Source organism: Leptonychotes weddellii, chromosome 14 (genome assembly GCF_054177405.1).
Source record: "Leptonychotes weddellii isolate Sample4059 chromosome 14, ASM5417740v2, whole genome shotgun sequence".
In the NCBI taxonomy this organism is placed as follows: Eukaryota; Metazoa; Chordata; class Mammalia; order Carnivora; family Phocidae; genus Leptonychotes; species Leptonychotes weddellii.
Window position 1 is genome coordinate 25,719,621 of NC_138382.1, and position 21,751 is coordinate 25,741,371.

General features: G+C 43.3%; 1 protein-coding gene across 13 annotated transcripts in view; it reads right to left on the bottom strand.

Annotated features, from left to right (window-relative positions):
- Nucleotides 1-3,360: 3,360 nt before the first annotated feature.
- Nucleotides 3,361-21,751, bottom strand: part of CDC14B (cell division cycle 14B) — a 105,389-nt gene continuing 86,998 nt past the window's right edge. For 3 of the 13 annotated variants that reach the window (XM_081802948.1, XM_031034007.2, XM_081802952.1), the window contains exons 13-15: nt 12,378-12,494; nt 7,456-7,521; nt 3,361-7,154 (exon numbers count right to left, since the gene is read on the bottom strand). In XM_081802948.1, coding sequence (XP_081659074.1) covers nt 7,118-7,154; nt 7,456-7,521; nt 12,378-12,494 — 220 coding nt within the window. In that variant the 3' untranslated portion in view covers nt 3,361-7,117. Of the gene's footprint in view, nt 7,155-7,455; nt 7,522-12,377; nt 12,495-13,182; nt 13,348-17,262; nt 17,409-17,941; nt 21,710-21,751 lie in introns of those variants that run through there. The other 10 variants (XM_081802950.1, XM_006738815.3, XM_006738817.3 and 7 more) reach the window with 6 other exon arrangements.

Here is a 21,751-nt window from a genome sequence, read left to right on the forward strand (position 1 = left end):
GGACTAGTTTAATACGCCAGCTGGAGAAGAGACTCCACAGTGCATGCCCTGAACTCTCCGGGTAACTGCAAGGCAAACTGGGGTTGGCCGGAGCAGACCCATCCTGAACAAGAGGGGTCCAGGGTGGCGATCAAGGCCCTGCCCTGTCCTGTCCTGTCCTGAGAACCTGCCAGCCACTGGCCTGCCTGCAGTGCTCCTGCGTGGCGTCCGGCCCGGTCACAACAGACCCCTCGCTCTCAGGGATGGAGACAGTCTCTCGGTGGCTGCCACACGGCAGGGGATAAGCCAGGGCCAGGCAGGAAGGCAGTTCGTGCACCGTCTCGAGCCCCCCCTCCCAGTCTGTCTCACAAATCCTCATGAGCCCCATTCCTGAGGACTGAGCCCCCTGCCGCCTCCTCAATAAGTGAAGCCGTTCCTCCGGCCCCTTCTTCTGCCCACGGGGGCTCGGGCCAGAGCAGAACAGGGCGTAAGCGCAGCCGCTCCTGTTCCCACGACACTGCCCAGGGAAGCTCATCAGCAGCTCCCAGCTGGGGGCAGCACCGCCTCCTGAAGGCGGCTGAAAATGTGCCAGGGTGTCTGGGCTATCCAATGGCTGTGAATATGACTGGCATTTAGTGGGTGCGGATGCCAGACTGGCTGCATTCTCCGGAGAGTCCTACGCAAGAACTGTCCCGCCTGAAAAGGCATCTTGTTTTATACGAAGAAACACACCCATGATGAGAAGCAACCATTGTTTCTCCAACTAAAAGAATGCACAAACCATACTACCTCCTCCAGTCTTTCCTTTCCCACCCAAAGCCTCTCCCCGCTTAAAAACAGGACACGTGGCCAGTGTGAGAATCCGAGGGGCCAAGGCCAGTCCCTGGTGATGGCAGCCGACATGGGGTCTGGCCTTGCGGGCCGAGAGGCCTCCTTACCTGGGCATTTCAGTGTGGATGGAGCACCCGTCATCCAGGAGCATGTCAAAGCCATGCAGACTTGCTGGCAAAGAGATGAGACACAGTTAGAGAGACAAGGCCAGGCCGCGTGCGCAGCTCCGCGTTCCTACAGGGCCTGGGCCAGCACCCCCGGTGAAGAAGCGAGGGGTGTCTGCCGAGGCTCTTGGAAGGGTCCATTTGTCCCCCCGATAAGCGGAGAAAAATAGTGAGACTGTGATAGGCACATACGGTGCCGACTACTTAGAAGACAAAAGGCCCCAAATCCAAGCAACGGGGCAGGAACATGTGGATGTGCCCCGGGACCGCCAGCACTGAGCCCAGTGTCCCGCTCGTCATTAGCTACCTGGGCAGGGCCTGCAACTGCTGCTAAGGGAGGGAATACAGCGGGCGCGCCGGTCACAGACCTTAGGGAGAGCATTAAGGCAGTATGCTTTTCTTATTAAACAATATATGTATGGCTCTTGGTACATGCCAGGCACTTGTTCTAATTAACAAATATTAACCCATTTAATCCTCATACGACCGTCATCCTGGCCCAGATGACACAGCTAATAAGCAGCAAACGTTTGCACCCAGCCTGGGTCCAGAATCAATGCTCTGAACCATTATACCAAGCTGCTTTTTGACAGAGTGTACAGCAACAAAAGCTTTAAATTTCTGCACATTCTCAAGCCAGTAGAAATGGCTTTGGGAAGAATTTATCCTAAGGAAATCGGCAGCAACACCCAGGAAGAATTGCAGGGAAGAACGTGTAGGCAGCGCTGTGCTAGCAAAAGGCGAGCGGCGACCCCCGTGGGCACCAGGGAGACGGACCGCTGAGGTGGGGTGTTCCATGTCCCGCTCGTGGGGACCCCTCCCCCCGCTTCGCAAGCACCACCACCGCACTCAGACACACGGGGAGGGAAAGGAAGCAGTCAACGGATGGGACGCTCTGTGCCGGCACTAGGACCTGTGATAAGGCACCAAAAATACCAGACATGGAGGGATCCGAATCCATCACAATCTTTCGTTAGCTAATTACCTACAGAAAATTACCTTAAATGTATGAAAAAAATTAATTTATTGAAAGCTATGTGCCAGCATCGTTTTGCTTTGCATGGATTATCTCATTTCACTCTCATACCAATTGTTAAGATAGGAATTGCTCTTCTTCCCATTTTACTTAAGAAACAGAAGCAGAGGGGTTTAGCAAATCGTGTGTGGTACGTGCCACCAGTTTGTTGACCACAGAGGAGAGCGAGAATCTGCAGGGCCTGGGTCTCCGTGGCTCATCGCCCACACCGCACGGCCCTGGAAGCTGCGACTTGGGGTTTCACTGCGAGTCTTACAGGGGCCAAGCCTGCCCCCTTCACAGCACCGCGGACTTTGGGCAGCCTGGCCCGTGCCCATCAGCCGAGCTTCGGCTGTCGGCAAGAGGGCGCACAACCCAGTGTTGGCCTCAGCGCAGACCACGGAGGGGCAGGTAGATACTGCGGCTTTCAGCAGAGGACAGAGCCTGCGAGTCTCACACTGCGGGGGTGGGGTGGGTAGCAGTGCCTGGTGGGCGTTTGGATGGGGAGGGGGAAGGCAGGTCCCTGTGGTTTGTCCTTTGAAAACCTGTACCCTAGCATGAATCAAAGCTGAGGTCTTTGGGGAACAGGACAGCACTCCTAACAGATAAGCTCCTCCATCCCAGACACAACCTCTGCGTGATGGTGTGGGCATCAGGTCTTCAGGGTCCAGGCCAGCAAGAGACAGGCGGAGGGGAGGCAGGCAGATGGCTTTGTGATGGCCTCCAGGCTTGGACATCAGAATGGGGGTGCCTTAGTGTTGGTCCTGCCCCTCGCTTAGCTCTTTGATCCTGACCTTGGCAGGGAACGTGAGGTGAGTACATTCTACAACCCACAAGACTCCAAGGGGCCTGATTTTTGTGTGTCTTATCCTCAGAAAGTTCTCCAGTCAAAACTTCGCATAACTTGAGCTAGTGGTGGGTGTGTCTAGAAGGACTTCGTAACAGGAGCCCCTTACTATCTCATCTGAAGGAAGGTGTATCCCCCAAGTTAAGATGAAGCCCTAACCCCTAGTGCCTCAGAATGTGACTGTACTTGGAGACGGGCCTTTTAAGAGGTGATTTGTTAAAATGAGGCCATTAGGACGGACCCTACTCCAATCTAGACTAGTGTCATAGGGAAAGGAGAGGAGGACAGACAGAAGGACACCAGGGACTGGAGTGCACAGAGAAAAGCCCAAGGGCAGAGGCATCATCAGAAGACACCAACCCTACCAACACCTTGAGCTTGGACTTCCAGCCACAGAAGTGGAAGAAAATACATCGTTTCAGCTACCCAGTCTAGCAAACTAATACAGAAGGTTATATCCACTTTATATTTTGACCACTGCCTACCATGATTCAGAATGGTAAGTGAATACAATAAACCGAAAGGCTGTTTGATTAATACTTTTAATTATATGATTATAATTATACAATTTTCACTATTTAATATTTTGTATAAAACCAGTTACAATACACAAGATTTTCAAACTCAACAATACATATCAAACTACATAGATATGCAAAGTTTACAGGCCATTATGAAGCTTTATCTTAAAAATACCTTCAGGAAAATAAACATTCATTCAACCAGTTCTCTTGGCTTTTATAAAATATGATTAGAAATATACATTTTAATAAAAAAATCAAGACAATGATTGATCAAATACTGATTAATCAGTTACATTTTAAAACTTTTAATAATCTGTACATGAGTGCAGGTTAGATAAAAGTCTGCAAATTATTAATATAAAACTGCAGTACTATAATCAGATGAACTTATCTGCTGCTGACAGTTAATTCTACTGGGCAGTTAAGGAGGTAATTTCCTACACAGTATAGGTGGATTGTCCAGTCTTTTAAACGTATCTGTAGTATTTCCACTTAGTGACACGAGGAATACTCAGATTGAGGAGAAATGGAAAAGCAGCAGCTAGCCTTACCAGGACAGTTTTAGCAGGAGAGAACTATTAAAGAATTAAAATAGGTTTTTAAAGTTGTCTTTGAGGAGCACTGCTTTCCAAAATGCAATAATTACTTTTAAAAATGTATGAAGAGAAACAGTTAAGCTACTTTTAGAACAAACATCAAAAGAGCGCATTGCTCATTTGTCATGAATGGCGGTGATTCAAGCAAAGGAAAGCCTCCAGGAGCTCTTGGCGCACCACCACCCAGAACGCCTGTGGTCCGCGGGGCGCGCCGAACCGGCCATCAGGCTCCAAAGGCAAGCACATTCGCCTCAGGAGAACACCTGGGAACTCCTCTAAAAAATGTCTGGGCCCAAGAAAAGAGGTAGAAGTCACCCCTGTGAGAGGGGAGGAGGGACAAGAGGGAGTGGGTGGGTGACAGGCTAATGGGGCCAAGGTTAGAACGGAAGAGCAGCGTGCCGCCCAGAAGCGGCTACTCGGACAAGGAAGGCTGCTTGTTTTAGTGAGGCACTGCTCAGGTCTTACCCCTCTGCACCGACAGCTAAGAGAGGGTCTAGTTTTTCTTCAGCATTACAAAACAGAAGTCTGTCTATACTTCTAGATACCCAGCTTTGCGGACACCCTTCCTTTGGACTGTCTCTGACTTCGGACGTGAGTCCCCCAAAAGCTTCGAGAACACCTAAAAATATTCACTTCTAATTTTAATCCCAATGGAAACCGTCTCGGTGTCCTTTCAAAGCTATTTAAGGCTCTTAAGTTTAAAGGAATCTCTCCATCTGACGTGCCCTATTTCATATTCCCTAGCAACAGGGTCTCTCTTGGACAAGGAAGTTAGAATCTCAGAAGATTCTGGGTGTGGTGAAGTTTCCGTTGGGGAAAAAAAGAGTCCACTCTTATTCACAGCAGGAAGAGCTTTCCATCAGTCAGACCCAGAGACTTCCTGGATTCTACATGTGCCCCCAGGAAGTTGACTGGTGTGCTATCAAACCCACCTGAAAGGCACCCTCCCAACTCCCTGGTGCAGTCCACGGAACGCTTCTTTATCAAATCACTAGTTTCCTATGACTCATTTCAGTGGGCCTGTTAAACACGAAGATTTTTTAGAAAGAGCCACAGTAATAGCAATGCTAGCTGGAAACTTGAGCAGCCAACACAAAAAGGCAATTTGTAAAATAAAAAGTACTGTGGTTAACACTGAAGCTCAGATTTTTCACTCTTGGCCAAGACACCAAATGGCTTATTCACTGTGAGGGAGACAGCACATTTAACTTGTTCTGATGTAATAAAAAGCCAAACCAGGGACAGTTCAGATGGAAGTTTGATTTTCATAACTACCTGGATGATTTATGCAGGAGATGGCCTTTAAAATTGTCAAGGGAAGAAGAATTGCCCTGAGAATTCAATGTTTTATGCAGGCGCACAGTCTGAATACTCAGTATTGTCTCCTAGACAGCAGATGGAATGTTTCTTCTCCCACCCAGAGCTTAGTGAAGAGGGCTCTTCCCATTGGGGAAGTGGGTCTTTGTATGTCTTCACTTCCAGGGATAGAAAACCACCTTTTTTTCTGCGATCTAGTCCCGTGTTTAAAAGCCGGCACAACCCACCCGTTACACCTGACGGGGAAGAGCGCTTGTCTGACCAAGAAGGTGGCACCTGCCATCTCCACCAGTCAACCTTCTAATTTACTCCAAGAGAGCAAATATCAAAATGGAGCCATGGCCTTCCAGTAACTTTAACTGGAATTCTGCATTAGCAGACTTTAATCTGTTTATTCTAACCGCTTCTTACCACTCATAGTTTTGTTAAAAAGGCAGCTTTTTAAAATGGAATTGCCTGCTCACCTGGCTCATTCATCTTGTAATGTGAAGGCATTTGCCTTCTCTAGCCTTTCCATATTGTACCCGTTCTCCAAACCAGGATAGGCAAAAATTGGTTAACAATAACTAAAACCATTCACTTCTTATTAATGGAGGTAACCAAAGTGACTGCAAAATATTCTTATATTTTGGGCCCCCCCCTTTTTTTTGTTTTAGCAGCAAATAAATTGGTTTTTTTTGTGATTGCTTTATATCACAGACTCTGCTGTGTTTCTGTAGGGTGGGGGGTGAAGGCACTCTGCAAAGAGTTAGTTGTATTCCCTAACCAAAGGCAACAGTGAGTCTCTTATTTACAAACAACTGAAATCCAGATGCGAATAACTGTCACTGAAATCAAAGGGTGTGTGAATGGTCTTAGGCTGATCACATAAAAAAAAGAAATCCACAATGCTACAGAGAAAGACCCTAATAAAGCAGTACCTTTTTTTTTTAAAGCCACCATTATTTGCGATGGCTATTTCCAAGGGAAACACCAACAGTGTTTTGTTTTGTTTTTTTTTTAAATCATGTGTGGAAGGAAACAGGATTTTAATTTGTATGACCAGGCAACCAAACAGTGGGCAGCCTCGGCATCCTCCAGTCCCTCAGTGACACGAAGAGGAATGACTTCCCACAATCTTCCAACTCTGCAGCCAGCTTCCCCTCCCAAGTCTTCTAGAGCTACCACTCTTATTGTCTTACCAGTTTAGGTTGCCAAAGTACCACTTTGTATCACAACATCCAACAGTCTTCAAACAGGGTTTTCACAGGTTCTTGTTAATAAAGCACTCTTTGGTGGAAGACAAGCAGCTTGGGTACTTAACAGAGTTACTGTTGCAACAACGTTACAAATATTAAAGTGAAGATGGTTAAACCAAATAGTATCAAATTACAGAGAGTACCATTTCAGTAATGCCTGTTTTCTCTTTATAAATTTCCACACAGGGTGAACAGAAAATAAATACGTAAAACACCTCCATCAGAGCCTCACTTCCTCTGAAGGCCAGCAGCTAGAGTGATTGCCATCACAGGGACACACGTGCACCACACCAGCGAGTCAGCTCTTCCGACGCCAGACGGCTTTCATATTTACACCTGAGACTAAACTTACAACGGCTTTTTTGTCGTTAAACTTGAGACGTTTCTACCAAAGGAGAGCCGGGCCTTCTTCAAGTCACTGCTTGTGCCCAAACTCATGTAGTTATTTAAACTCCAGTGGACATTGTCTTCATTGAATCAACTTCTTAGGTGGAAAGCAGCTAAGGCTTTTGCAATTTTGTTTTGTTTCCAAATAAATTTGTGCTAAGTCCTGCTGTAGTTTTCTGTTCCTAGAGTCTTCCTTCAGTTCTGGTCACAGGTTTTTACTTAACGCAAGACTGTTTTAGTCCTTGAAATGGAGGGACTACAGGGGGAGAAAAAAAAGGATTTTACCATGAAGGTTTCCAAGTGTCCCGTATGTAGTTACCAAAAGACAAGGAAGGCAACATAAGAGAAGTAGTGACATGCTAGAAAGTATACGCTTTGTGCAATTCTTTAATGACAAGTATTTTAAGACAGTACAATATCAACCGTAAAGTAAAGACAAATGGGAGAGAAAGGCAGAGCAGAAAAAGGTTCAGTTCTGCAAAAAATAAAAAAAAAAAAAACGATAAAAACAGAGAAGACAGGGAGGGCGGGCAGAAGCGGCAGAGCAACGCGAGTACCATAATGCCATTACGGGCATTTGCTGCAAAGCGTTCCTTTTCCTTCCTTCCCTCTGAGGAACCAGGCTGTGGGAAAGGTGGAAAGAGCGAAAAGATAAAGAAGTGTTACTTGATTATTTCCAAAGCCAGAACTCGGTCACAGAAAAGCTCCGGCACCTCAAGCAGTTTCCGGTGCAGCAGTGCACGGACCGCGCCGCCGGCCCCTGGTTCGACACTGACCTGCACGAGTTCTCACCCTGCCCCCCTCCTTCCTGTCCCCGTTCCTCCTGTCAAGTTTCAACTCAACAGCAACTTTCAGAGGAGAAAGGAAGCAAAAGAAAAGAGTCCGAGAAGCCAGTTCTTGTACAGAGGCGCCCCTGACCGAGCGATGCAGGTGCTCTTGGAGAGGAGTGAGCTCCCCAGAACCCACCACTTAGTTTCTGGAGACCCCAGCAGAATACTGAGTTTACGTAAGGCTCCAGGTCAACTGGTGCAGCCCAGTGGGAAAATGTCTGGAATTTCAAAGGGAAATCAGTAGTTTAGAAGATCAGAGGAAACCAGCATTTTTTTTAAAAAGGGATATTTAGGGACAACATTCTGGGGCTTCTGAGACGGAGATATTTTCAGAGATAATGGCAGTAACGGAAAGTCGGGAGCCTCGAGGTGGTGGAATGGACACTGAGATCTGAGACTGTAAGGGACAAGAAGCAGTGGCAGACATGAGGATGACGAAAGTCACAAATGAGAAGCCTGAAAAAGCCAAAGAAGTCCTGAATGCAGTACTCCCAACAGAAGGGCTCATGAAGACACTCACGTTTTCAGAGGCCAAGGAAGGCACCCTGAGCATTTTTCTTCCCCCACAATAGGAATCATTAGGTGCAAAATACCCCAGAAGCCATGAACATTAGGTTGGTTTGACAGGGGGACAGAAAGTGATGGTTCCCAATGACATAACTTGGAATAAAAAAAATCACTCGTCTATGACCATTTTCTTAGAAAATGAAGTTATTGTTTTAAAAAAGAAGGAAAGAAAAAAAGATAGACTCCTCCAAAGAAACAGCACAAGCTTACAGAAACATGCACTCAATGGTATGTTGTGTCAAGACATGAACTGAATTGAATGGTATCCCATGAGGTGAGGTGGCTGCAGGTCCTCAATCAGAGGCACAATGATGGGATTTTCAAGACTCTAAGAGAGCTCGTCAGCGAGTTAAGAAAGAGGCCAATTCTCCACTGGATTTAATCATTCTTAAAAGAGAAACAGCAGAATGATTTATAGCTCTAACAGGAACTGGGAGGAGTGGAAACCCATTGATTTACTTATTCGGATGTGAGCAAGGGGATGAGGAAGGTGCCACACAGAACCCTCTCGGCCCTAAGGGTCAGTGTGCCCCGTCCACCACCAGACACTCCAGTGCTCTGGGCCTGAACTGCACACTGGGCCAGAGCAGAGCGTGGCATCTGGGAGTCAGGTTCAGATGAGGCTTATGTTTCATGGATACATGAGGGAATGATCATCTGCCATGAGAGAAACATGGTGGCATTTCTTCCCAGAAACAAAGACTTATGACAACACATAGTTTTTCAGCCTCCAAATAATTACTCTTTTAATGTGTTTGTGGAAAAGCTGTCCCAAGTTGTACAGCCTCTCAGTAAACTGTCAAAAATTAGAAGAGCCAAATCAGTGGAAAGTGAGCTTAGGTGAGGTCTTCATCCCGGAAGCCTCTAAGAAGAGACTAGAACATGGGCATGCAAGGTCAAGTTCCTGTGGAAGGACAGATATGACGATGACGATGATGTGTGAACATCAACCTACAAAGAGAAGGCTTCACAGGTGGGGGGGGGAGCAGCAGATAGGCAACCCTGGCGCCTTGGAGGCATTTATTTTATACTGAAAGGTGTACTATTTCATTTCCTTGTATTGCTGTCTAAACCAAAGTTTTCTATTCAAAACTTCACAATTATTCCACAATCTTATATTATTTTGTCCTGAATCAGACTATGCACAAATGTGTTAATTCCCTCAGTACCCTCCAACCAAAAATGAATACTATTCAGTACGATAAAAGCTTCAGGCTACAGCTTGGCTACCTCAACTCCCACTACTTCCTAGAAGCAGGAAATGGGACCTGTACCTAATGGACTTGGCTTCGTTTCATGAGCGGTGGGTGGCTCACAGTTAAGGTGATGTGAACATAGGCCAAAGACCCGAAAGAGGCCAAGGAGACCCTGCGTGAAGGGAGGTGGGAAACACACTTGAAACCCAATTCTCTCTCACTGGTTTATTTCTTCGCCCTTCCCAATCTCTGAAAGTCCGTTCTGAGAATTGAAAAGAAGCCTTTTGGTTTTTGGCACTATCCCAAATGCTTGAAAACTGCTTTGCGCCATTTCAAAATTCAGTCAAGTGTATTCAGTCTGAACTCTACTTTCAACCCCTCAGAGCATCCGGTCCAGGGACCTCAGGCAGATGCTCACTGCAACCAGGAACCACCTCTGCTGAGAAGCACAAGTTTAGATCACTAGACAAGACCTAGATGGAAAAACTGCCGTGTGGCCACGCCCCTCAGAGGAACACGGTGTGACTGGGCACGCGTGGTCCTAGCTCCTGGACTCTATTCCTCTGTAGCCTGAAGAGCACAATCCAGAAAAGCAGAAAGCAGAATTAAATGTGCAAGACACACTCAACTGTAATGGAAGCCTGAGTAATTATACCTAAAAAAAAAAAAAGTTCATTCAAGACATGTCTAACTATCCCCAACAGCAGGCTTTTTTTTTTTTTTTAAAGATTTTATTTATTTATTTGAGAGAGAGAATGAGAGAGAGAGAGAGAGAGAGAGTGCACATGAGAGGGGGGAGGGTCAGAGGGAGAAGCAGACTCCCCGCTCAGCAGGGAGCCCGATGTGGGACTCGATCCTGGGACTCCAGGATCATGACCTGAGCCGAAGGCAGTCGCCCAACCAACTGAGCCACCCAGGCGCCCCTCCCAACAGCAGGCTTTTTATTTGAATTTTTAATAGTTTAATTCACCTAAAAGTGTCAAAGTTAAAATGCTCCCATTTCCCCCTACTTATTGTAAAAAGTTGGAGAAAAAGAAAATGATAAAAAAGTAAAACTCCCAGGGCGCCTGGGTGGCTCAGTTGGTTAAGCAACTGTCTTCGGCTCAGGTCATGATCCTGGAGTCCCTGGATCGAGTCCCGCATCGGGCTCCCTGCTCCTCCCTCTGACCCTCCCCCCTCTCATGTGCTCTCTCTCTCTCTCATTCTGTCTCAAATAAATAAATAAAATCTTTAAAAAAAAAAAAATTAAAAAAAAAAAAAGTAAAACTCCCTAACTGTCCTAACAACTAGAAGAACTGTTAATATTACAGCGTATTTTTCGGTCACCTTATTTCCATACATGCATAGAAATGTATGTATATATAAATATTTAAGTATATGTATAATATACACAAACTTACATATTATACATAAATAGATGTATAAACACATACGTATATTTGTAGATGTATACATTTCTATGAAGTTTACTGTACATTTACAAAATTAGAGTAATACTTCATAATTTTTATGTGCAGCTCTTTTCACCTACTGCTTCATGAGCATTTATCCAGGCCATTCAGTTTTCTTTAAAAACATGACTCTTGATTCATTTGGCATAATTCAACAATCTTTAGCCCATCTCCTCTTCCTCACGGTTATAAATACTATACTGGTATTATGTTATAATGTACCTAAATCTTTGACTTTTTGTCAGTATTTCTGATATTCTTCTCAAATGAAATCAGAGTAAAAAATTTATGAATATTTGATACCTTTCTATGAAAACTTCAAAATCCCCCAAATTATGAGTTGGTGTCCTCAACTTTACTTGTACTAAGGCACTATCACATTCTTGTGTAAGTAAACATATGTAGTGAAAATCATAATGAAAAAATCAGCAAAGAGGGGGAAATGGCAGAACCGAACAATTCCTTAAAAAAAAACAACACACACACACAGACACAGAGCTCTCTGGTTTGTAGCAAGTCCCTCAGGACACAGGCTGCTGGGACCTGCCCTAGAGACCAACTCAGCCGTCCCATAGCGTCAAGGATATGAGGGCAGGAAGTTAAAAAGAAGCAAGGAAAATCGTGAAGGATGCTTTAAAGTCTGGTTCAGACTATCTTCAGGCCGCTGGTGGTCTATTGTAAGGGAGGCGCTGGGCCGTGGGCACAGGACCGCACGTGTTGTCGACACCAGGCAAAGATACACAAACACAAAAAGGTGCCCGCCTCCCCCCCCGAGAGGACAGTAAGCAGGTTATCTGCTCTTCCCTCAAAAGGGGACTGCTTCTGGAATGGGTTAGAAATGAAATGTCTGCTTTCAGTTCATGATAAACATCCCAAAACAGCAGTGAGTAATGGATCTGGTCATGGAACATGTGCATTTTCTTGTCATAGCCTATAATAACGAAGGGAAGGAAGATGCTGGGCTCCGGGTGAAAGCATGAACCCCCGGGTGTGCACTGTGGCCAAGAGACCAGGCCCTAGGTAAACAAGGATTCCAAACTCACTGGAGTTCTCCTATCCCACCATCACACTTATTTGCAGCTAATCCTCCAATTATGCTGCATCTGACACACAGAAAAATTTCCTCCGAGTCCTGACAGAGAGCTTTGGAAATTCAAGAGCTTATAAGTACAACCCTCTCAACTTCCCCACATTCTGACCCCGAGACCACATTTCCAGTGTTGAGAACCACCTCTGAAAAACAAAACAAAACAAACACTACATTAGCAATGGCCCAGATTTTCTTAGATGATGAACAAGTCAAACACATTTGATTAACTTCCTATCACAGTGTCTCTGCTTTCTCCTCTCTTCCTCTCTTCACTTCTATCTCCAGAAGATTAAACTGGAAAACCAATGCTTAGAACTTTTCAGAAGAGTAGGATTCTTTTCTCACCTTTTAAAACTGCTTTTTCTTGAAGCAGATCTGGTGGTTCTTTTAGTAATGCCTGCACTGCCAGAAATGTTAGGTTCAGATGTTTTATAGCTCTGAACACTGGACTGGAGAATTACTCTGAAAACAGTTGGAAAAAAATAAGATTATATTCACTGAAACAATTTTCAAATACTTGACGGAGGAAGGCATCTTTGCACTTTAGTGCAAATTATTTTATTGAGAATTGATAGGATTTTCCATAAACCCATTTGCCAAAAAAATCTGAAACACATTTTCACATCAAAGTCTTTTTCATTTCCCCATGAAGGTTACACAAAGATAACTAGAATATACTTTGCTTTTAGAAAACAAATGACCTGGCATTTTAAGCAATTCCCACACCAAAGAAATCAATCAATAAAACAAATTGTTCCCCAAAGTAAAAGTAGATTCTCAGAATTCTAGTCATGAAAGCAAGAAATCATTTAAAAACCCCAAATTCTGAAGAATATGAATATAAAAATCTATAAAATAGTCGCTCTTCAGAAGTGAAAGTATGGGCAATAAACCCCAAATCATACCAATTTTATATAACATTTCAAATTTAAAAAATATATTCAAGCAAAATTTGAATTTCGTCTGGGTTATAACTACTTACTAAATCACTACGTACCATTAACATGAAAGCAAAACTGTTTAAATTTTGTGAAAACTTGATTTAAACTCTAAAATAATCCCAAGGAACTGATGCCTATGGGTGTAGGTTGCCCAGGAGGCAAATTCATGAGTCAAAAGAACACCCTCAGATAAAGCCCACATAAAGTACCTTGCTCAAAAGTAGAGGGTGTTTTGTAATTCCTCAATGAATGGTCATAGGGAAAACAGCAGAAAACATCAAAAGATTTTATGTGCAATTCTCTTCTTCAACAGATAATGACCAAAATGCTGAACTGCATACACACACATTTATATACACTCAACTTTTATTTATCTGTAAGAGAAAACACTGCCTTAAAAATAAGCTTCCTCCTCTCCTGTCCAAACAAAGGTGAGATCCGGTAACAACTTAGGAGGACCCAGCTCGTGAGAGTAAACAGAAACCATTACAACTAACTCGGAGTCCTACTTCCTAAGCCCAAGTTACTGCCATGTTAATTAATAACCAAAGCCAGGGCCTTGAACTGTAGAGAAGATCAGTAAATTCTTAGTATTACCCAAACCACAGTATATTCAGCATTTAGTAAAATGCTTAACTTCTCATCACTAAAAAAAGCAACGGGTAGCCATGTACCAGAGCTGCGGCTGGAGGCCTGCGGTTTCCAAGCTGTTTGGGGAGGGGGGTGGGCTGCTCTCTCAGCTGTTTTGCTTCATCTCCATAGTATTTCTCAAAGCCTATGAAACAGGCCTTCGGTCTCAGAGGGAAACGGATCCTGGGTAAATGAGCCAATGCTTGCCTCAGGATTTCTCACAAAGTTTTATCATTCTAACAACATAGAAAAGGTATATGCAGACAGGTGTTTGATCAAAGAAGGCAACCGATTGCCCTGGTATATGAATTCTACCTCTGAAAACAAGGATTTAAAAATCTTTCTGATCATATCAAATGGGGTGGGGAGGGACAGGAGAATATTTAATGGTCTCTGTTAACAGGATTTGAATATAGAATTTTTCATAAAGAAAAACAAAACCACCACCAAACTTCACCACTATTTCTGAAGCCCAGGCCCAGCGTGAGGGGCTGCCACTGTGGTCCAGAAGCCTCACACCTGCTTCGCGTCTGCTCCGCGAGGCTCCTGGGTTTTATCTCCATTTATCCAAAGAGAGAAAATGAGACTCCTGCTGGCTTTTTGGAAATACCACACCAACTTCTCAAATAATTTGAGGCCACTTACGGCCGAGAAAGTATAGACAATCACCACACTGTAAAATCATTAACATGAGAATAAAAACAAGAGCCAATATATTACTTGGCTTTAGGAAATTTAAATCGTGATTTCTTTAACTACTACCGAAATATTTACTATTTGAAAAACGAAATCGCTGCTAAATCAAATTTCAGGCTGACGGGAAACATCTTTTAAAAAGGATTTCTTTCTCTATAAAACTAATGTAAATAATTCATGTGGATTTTTTGAAAATAAAAGCATGATAGAAATTTGGAATGCATTAATCACACCAGTAGAGATTAGGTCACTAGTTATTTGCATTAACAACAGAGCAATTACTCTATCTGTAGGCTATGCATCAATAAACTGGAAAACCCCCCAGTAACTATACTTAAGATTATTACCTGTGATAAACTACCCACCACACCATACATAAGGTGGCAGAAGCCGGCAGATTCGGTGACGCATTCACTCTGCCACAGGGTATGTGGGAGCCCACTACTTCTCACCTTGTGCAACCCAGGCCGATCACATGGCTTTGCAGAGCAGTATCCTACATACGCATTTTCTCCTTTCCCGGTGCCCATAGTAGTTCCCTCAAAAGATAGCTACAAGGATTATACCTGTTTACACCATTGCCACTGCGGAAGGCTTTTGTTTCTGTAAATTCCTTTCCATCTTTCCCTGGCGGAATCCGCAGTCCTACTTTTTAATGTCTTGCCCATACAACAGTTCACCTTCTTCTTTGCAGCCTCTTTTGAGACCCAGTATTCCCAGACTGAGACTTGCAACTTGACGTATCCAGCAAAGCAAGTAACTGACAAGCCAGCTCTCTTCCCTCTCAAACTACAAAATGCTTGAACATAAATGTTCAATTCCAAGAAAAGAATCCATCAGTGCGACTATGTACTATTTACACTTGGTTATCCCCCGACACAAAACAAGCTTTCAAAGTGATGGGCCTGAGGCCCTACAAGCTTCAGACACAGCTTTGCCAGAATCCGATGCAGCCACCTGAGGTGTGGGATAGTCTGATTACCAGGCGTGCCAGGTAACAACCTATCAGGCCACGCTAGGTCATCACAACAGAGGCGAACACCAACCACAGTGCCCGTAAGTAGTCCCCTCAAAAGATAACTACAAGGATTACACCTGTTTACATCATTACTGCTGAAGGCTTTTGTTTCTGTAAATCCCAAATTAATGAGGCAAGCTAAACGGAATACTCTGCTTTGGGTCTACAAACGCAATGGCAAACATCAGTAGTAACAATAAAAAAAAATTATATCTTACATAGAAAAGAAAGGTGTCTGATACAAACCATTTTTAAACTTACCCTGGGAAAAGTAATACAACCACACAGCGCCTAAGTATTATTAGCAACGACTCCACCCGTTTAGAATTCCACCTATTCGAAATACCTTCCCCACTTAGAATAGTTTGAGAATAAATCTATGCAATGCACGATGCTCTTTGAGTCAGAACATGCAGAAATCTAAGCTTACTAAGAGGAATAAAGGGAAAAAAAACAAAAAGATCATCTATATCAGAAATATTGCATATCTGTGCAATAATAAACTCGTATTAATAAGATATTCAAGAAAATGTCATAATAGGAACATGGTAAGCAGCCTTTCCTTAACTTTGAAAAGAATAGTGTCTGCTGGATTTTTAAGTCTTCTCTAGCCATCTGAAGATACTCCATGAAGCCACAAAGTATGGGAGTTGGTTGCAATGGAATTCCACTTTGGAGGAGATCCTAGAAGGAACTTTCATATTCCTTTACAACTTCCAAGTCCAAGTTGGAAAAAGAGAATAAATTCTTGAAATATGAGCTAAGGGAAGAGTTTCAGAGAAAAAAGAATGCAGCCTAGACATAAGAGGGTAGCGGTGAACCACAGTCTCGCAGGACACACCCTCCTTCCTGCGCTCTCGGTGGCAACTGCACGGTGTTCCCTGGGGAAGCTTCCTGCCACATTCTACTGCAGAACAGGTCGGTTCACTGTTAAGGTATTCGTTTAAGGGTGAAAGATATCAAGAGCATACAAAATCTGCTATATTCACCTAATAAGGGCGTTTTGATTACTTCTGGGAAAGGAAAGTGGGAGGAAGTAGGCACAGCGACGGTCATGCAGAAACACGAGGCTAAACAAGGGACTCCAGTCTTCTCTGCTGTCCTATTTTCATTTAACATCATTTTTGAAAACTGTACTAACTGTCCTCCCTACAGGGCAGGATGTGAAATGAAGCCAAGGAGAAGATTCTGCTTACTCAAGACAGAAGACTTAGTAGGGAAGCAGCTGCGGCTAAGAGCGCTGTGTCCAACGGCAGAGTCAGAGGTGAAACACCACGCAACGCTCACTAGTTGCAAAAGCAAATCTCTACCAAAAGCAGAAAAGCAGCAGGCAGATTCTTTTTTTTTTTTTATAGATTTTATTTATTTATTTTACAGAGAGAGAGAGAGTGAGAGCACAAGCAGGGGGAGCGGCAGGCAGAGGGAGAGGGAGAAGCAGGCTCCCCACTGAGCAGAGAGCCCGATGTGGGGCTCGATCCCAGGACCCTGGGACCATGACCTGAGCCGAAGGCAGATGCTTAACCAACTGAGCCACCCAGGCACCCCGGGCAAATTCTTTTTTGCTAGATTGAAAAGGATATGCTGAAGATATTTACTCTGGAAAATTAGAGGAAACTGACTGAAAGAAAACCACCCCAATTATCCCGAACTGTTTTTGATAGGGAAAAGAAACTATTTCAGTGACTTTATAAATTGCTATTTCAAAAAATGCATTAAGAGTAAGCACAACTTAAAAACAAAACTTATTATTTTTAATATCCCTATAGGAAAGGATCAGGGAAGACCTTCCGCCACCACCATCCCATTAATTGAGAAGTTTCAGAAAAAGAATCTTTGAAAAGAGGCAAACCAACAAAGCTAGGAGAGCTGACAGTGAGAAAAACATGCACCATGAGAAACACTCTGTCCACCAGAGGTGACCACATAAATGGAAGGGGACACTTACACAGCAGCTATTGGTCAAAGGGTCCCGACGGCTACTGTGTTCTGAAACCATCAAGACAGAATAGCAGGATGGGAAGAATGTAGTCACAAACAATCCACCAGATGACAACACTACACAGTGCAGAGGTCAGCACAGCTAGGGAACATCTGGAAAGGGGTGAAGGGGAAAGAACAGATGTTCAAATTGGGAAGCCAAAATAAATAAAATAATAAATAAATAAAGCCACGTGTGAATTTTAGACACCCCGTGATAGATACAAAGGGGTGGGAAACAAGGATGGAGTTTTGCCATTTTATGTTGGGGAGAAAATGCTATCTTCAGTTTTAAATTGATTTGCTATTTGGTAACGAAAGATTAGACCCAATCTCTAGCTGGATAACTGCCCCAAGTTAACTTAATTGTATGATACAGAAACCAGAGTTGTAGTTACAGGATTGAAATTCTTCAAAAAGCACAAGATATGCACACACAGAAAACTAAACCAAATCAGAGGAAAAGGAGAGAAAACCAGCCAAACAACAAGAAACCCTGGACTGATCATTAACAGTGATTCACTGGAGGCACAATTATAAATGAACACAGCATAGCAGAACTGATCTCATTTCAACGCAGTCCCACGCCGGATCATCTAGGAGTTAAGGCAAACTGCATACTCTGAAAATAAGGACTAGAGAAGCACACTGAACCCTGGGCAACACAAAATGGGGAAAATCTCCCCTACATATCAACATTAGATAAATTTCCTCAGTTGTTTTCCTTATTCATTTCCCTCTTGTGGCCAAACTTGGCTTTCAGTTCAGTATTTCCTAATCCAGTGGTCTCGTTTTTGGCAGTGAAGAAGAAAATCTCAGTCTGAAGAGTGGTGACTCTGTCCAGCTACTTCCAAATGGTCACTAGGACACATCTGTGACCAAACATAAAAGGCTCTACTGAGCATTTGCTTTGTGCAAGTACTGTGCTGATCGAGTCATAAATGACTGGTCTGGCTTACTATGTGATCTTTATCGGTGTCCTTGTCATCTTAGTCACTGAACAGGTACCCTATATGGTATCTAGCGACAAGGGACCACACTACGGATGGACCTGAGATCAAATTTACCTTCACCCTGCAAGTTACACCTGGCACCAGCTCATTTACTAGTTCTACAAAAACAAAAATCTACTAATATATGTTAAGATTACAGGGGCTTAGTATTTAGACAGAATAGAATAGAATAACTGGCCTAGGAATACTAGAGGACTCTCTATCCACCCCAAGTTTCATTTGCAGTTACTGATTTAACAGTGATCTTAAAGGCAGAATGGTCTGAATATCCAAGTGTCTCCGTCACAGATTTTTCATTGTTCTTCTACGAAAGCTCATGGCATAAGAATTATTTTCCAATGATGAGAGCACACCCATCCATCTGTGCTGTTAAGGGAGATTTAAAGCAAATTAGATCTGTATTTTCACCTTATTCCCAGGTAGGGAACCCTTGACTCTTCATGCACCATTTCATTTAACCCTAACAAACCTAGCAGAAATGATCAGTATGCAGAAAGCCAGGCAGCATGGATGAAGTTATAAAATCTACCAAATCTATTTTAGCACAGACAGTAATATACTTGCCATCATGGTGCTACATCATTTACTGTCGTGATAGTTGGGATAAATAAAGCCATTTACTGTCTTCGTGATAGTCGGGATCAGTCAGACTCTCTGAGAAAAGCACTACCTTACAGTATCAAACAACTTTAACTCTCCCCCAAATACTGTTTGTAAAATAGAAAACAATAATTGGAATGCTATTTTGAGTAGTATAAACTTGCTCTTAAGAATCACCAGTACTTACATATTTTTCACTAACTTTCCTTCTTATAAGTCTTTTCATTCAGCTAAGGACCAATAGTGAAGCAAAATAGGTTACCCACAGTGATAGAGGGATCAACATCAGGAGGTGGGGACTGAACTTAAATTTCTCAACCCAAGCTGCTATTGAAAACTCTCTCTCTCTTTTATTCCTAAAATAACACCACCACTTGGGAAGGAAAGGCAATCCCCAACTGACCTCTTCTTCTAGGGCCAGAAGAACTACACATAAGAGCAAAAGAGAGGATTCCAACAGCAAGGAGGGTCTGAAAAAGCAGTGGAAGGGATAAGTAAAATGTTGTAGAGGAGGAGGTAGGGAAATCTACCCAGAGTAATCTAAAATCCCCCAAGGTTTTTACACTTAAGAGCTTAAAAGGATTTTAGCATTTTGTTTTTTCCTTTAAAAGTGTGGCCTAAAAGTTTAATTTTGTGTATGGGAGGGGGAGCTATTCTACTCGTTTTAAGATTACAATTACAACTAAAGGGATCTTGAACTAGTGCTTTATTTATTTTTTTTAACTTTGCTTTATTACTTTTTTTAACTTTCACCATTTTCCTTGGTTGAGAACTTACGCCAAATGCTTCAGAGAAAAAGGCCAATGTCCTTCTGGGGGTAAGGTGGGGTGTAACTCCGTAACAAGTGATAGCAGAGGCTGGTCTCTCCTTCAGCCATCACTGACCACTCAGCTTTCACCCCGGGACACCTCACACACCAAGGTGAATGTGATCACATCTAGTGTCGCCTTCTGGTTTCCAACAATATTTCGAATTTTAGGCTTCATTCATTGTTTTATTTTATATTGCCACAAACCTCATCAGCTATGAAAGAGACTTTTATCGTCTCATCTGTAGAAAAGGGCAGCAAGTGACGTGAACTCTCTGGAACACATATTCACAAGGTAGCAGACTCAGAGTTGCTGAAGGAAATTTCCTATAAGCCCCATTTATAACAGGAACTTTTGACTAAGCAGAATTCCCATCACAACTCCCAACTTGACTTTTCATCAGAAGCTTTTGAGAAATAAACTGATGCTGCAGATTCATAAAAACAAAACAAAAAACCTGGGCACAACTAAAAGCAACCCACAAATCACCCATTTCCTGGGGCTTGTGACTCAAAGCCCCGGAGCAGCAGTGCGTGCGATACCTGGCAGCTTGCAGTCACAGACCACACCCCAGGCCCAAAACCATAACCTGCATTCTGACAAGCTCCCAGGAGACTCAAACGCACGGTGAAGTTTGAGCACTGCTCTAGGGAAGCACCTACCCCTATCATGCCTCCTCTGGCCTCAGAAGGATTATCTGAAGGGACTACAATATTTCTAAATAAAAAGAACCATGAAGGCCTTAGATGAAGACTTATGAAATTAAAATCAAATGGCATTTGGAGTTAAATAAAGGACATAAAATGCACCACTCTTAAAGCTTTCTCAGTTAAGTGCTGCACCACCACCAACCACCACACTACTGAGAAGGCTTAGGGAATGCCTATCATCCGTACTGACACTTCTCATTCACACGGCCCTTTATAACGTCATCCTTTTCCGTGGGTCTTTTAAGAACGTTCCACGGCAGGGGCCCATGAAGACACATGCCTTCTGTGTAATTCTACTTTGGAACTTTAGATAACAAGGAGGTGCCAGTGAAGAACCACTGTTAATTAAAAAGAAGGCCTGTTCTTCTCTGCCATGAACATTTATGATGTCATTAGGTCCTTACCATATTACAGATGATTACTGAACAAAATGACAGGTCTCCATCACCAAAAAAAATTAAAAAAAACGAAAAAACCGTAACTGGAGGGGCGCCTGGGCGGCTCAGTCGGTTAAGCATCTGATGCTTGATTTCAGCTCAGGTCATGATCTCAGGGCTGTGAGACTGAGCCTTGTGCTGGGCTCCACACTGGGCATGGAGCCTGCTTAAGATGCTCTCTCTCCCTCCCCACCACCCCCCCGAAAAAAAGAAAAAAAAAACATAACCAGAAACGTGGTACCCCACATTGAAAAGGAAGGTTACTACAAGGAAGGAATCCAACAGCATAAATGAAAGCATATACTAAAGAATATACTAGAAAAAAGTACAATGGCCAAGTCTTTAAATTCTACATATTTTTCTAATGATCCTAGATGTTCCATGAGGTTGAATCCCAACTAGCACTTACATAATCAAGTACAGGTGGGCATACACATACTAACTATAAAACTTCCTATCCCCATACTAAACCTTCTTCTGTAACTTGAAAGTAACTCCTGAAACAAAAAATTAATACAAAATTATTATTTAATCTAGTTCATTATTGCCCTAAAATAATAGGACAGTAAGCCACATGTCATCACTGATTAAATTCTACCATATCCAAACAAACTGTCTATAATATGGTAGTGAATTTAAGGACATTCACAATTTCAGTAACGATGGACAAATGTGTTATTCTGTGGTTTACCTCTGCTGCCACTCTTCTGAGGATGTCACGTGGTGCTTATCCATGGAGAAAAAGCATTCCCAATACTGCTTTCCTATGTACACAGGCCGGTGAGGTTACAACAGAAGACGGAGATAAAGGACAGCCAAGAGCTTCCTGGGCAACACCCCTCGATTCTAAATAATGTAAATAACCATTGCGAAGTGGCATAATGGGCA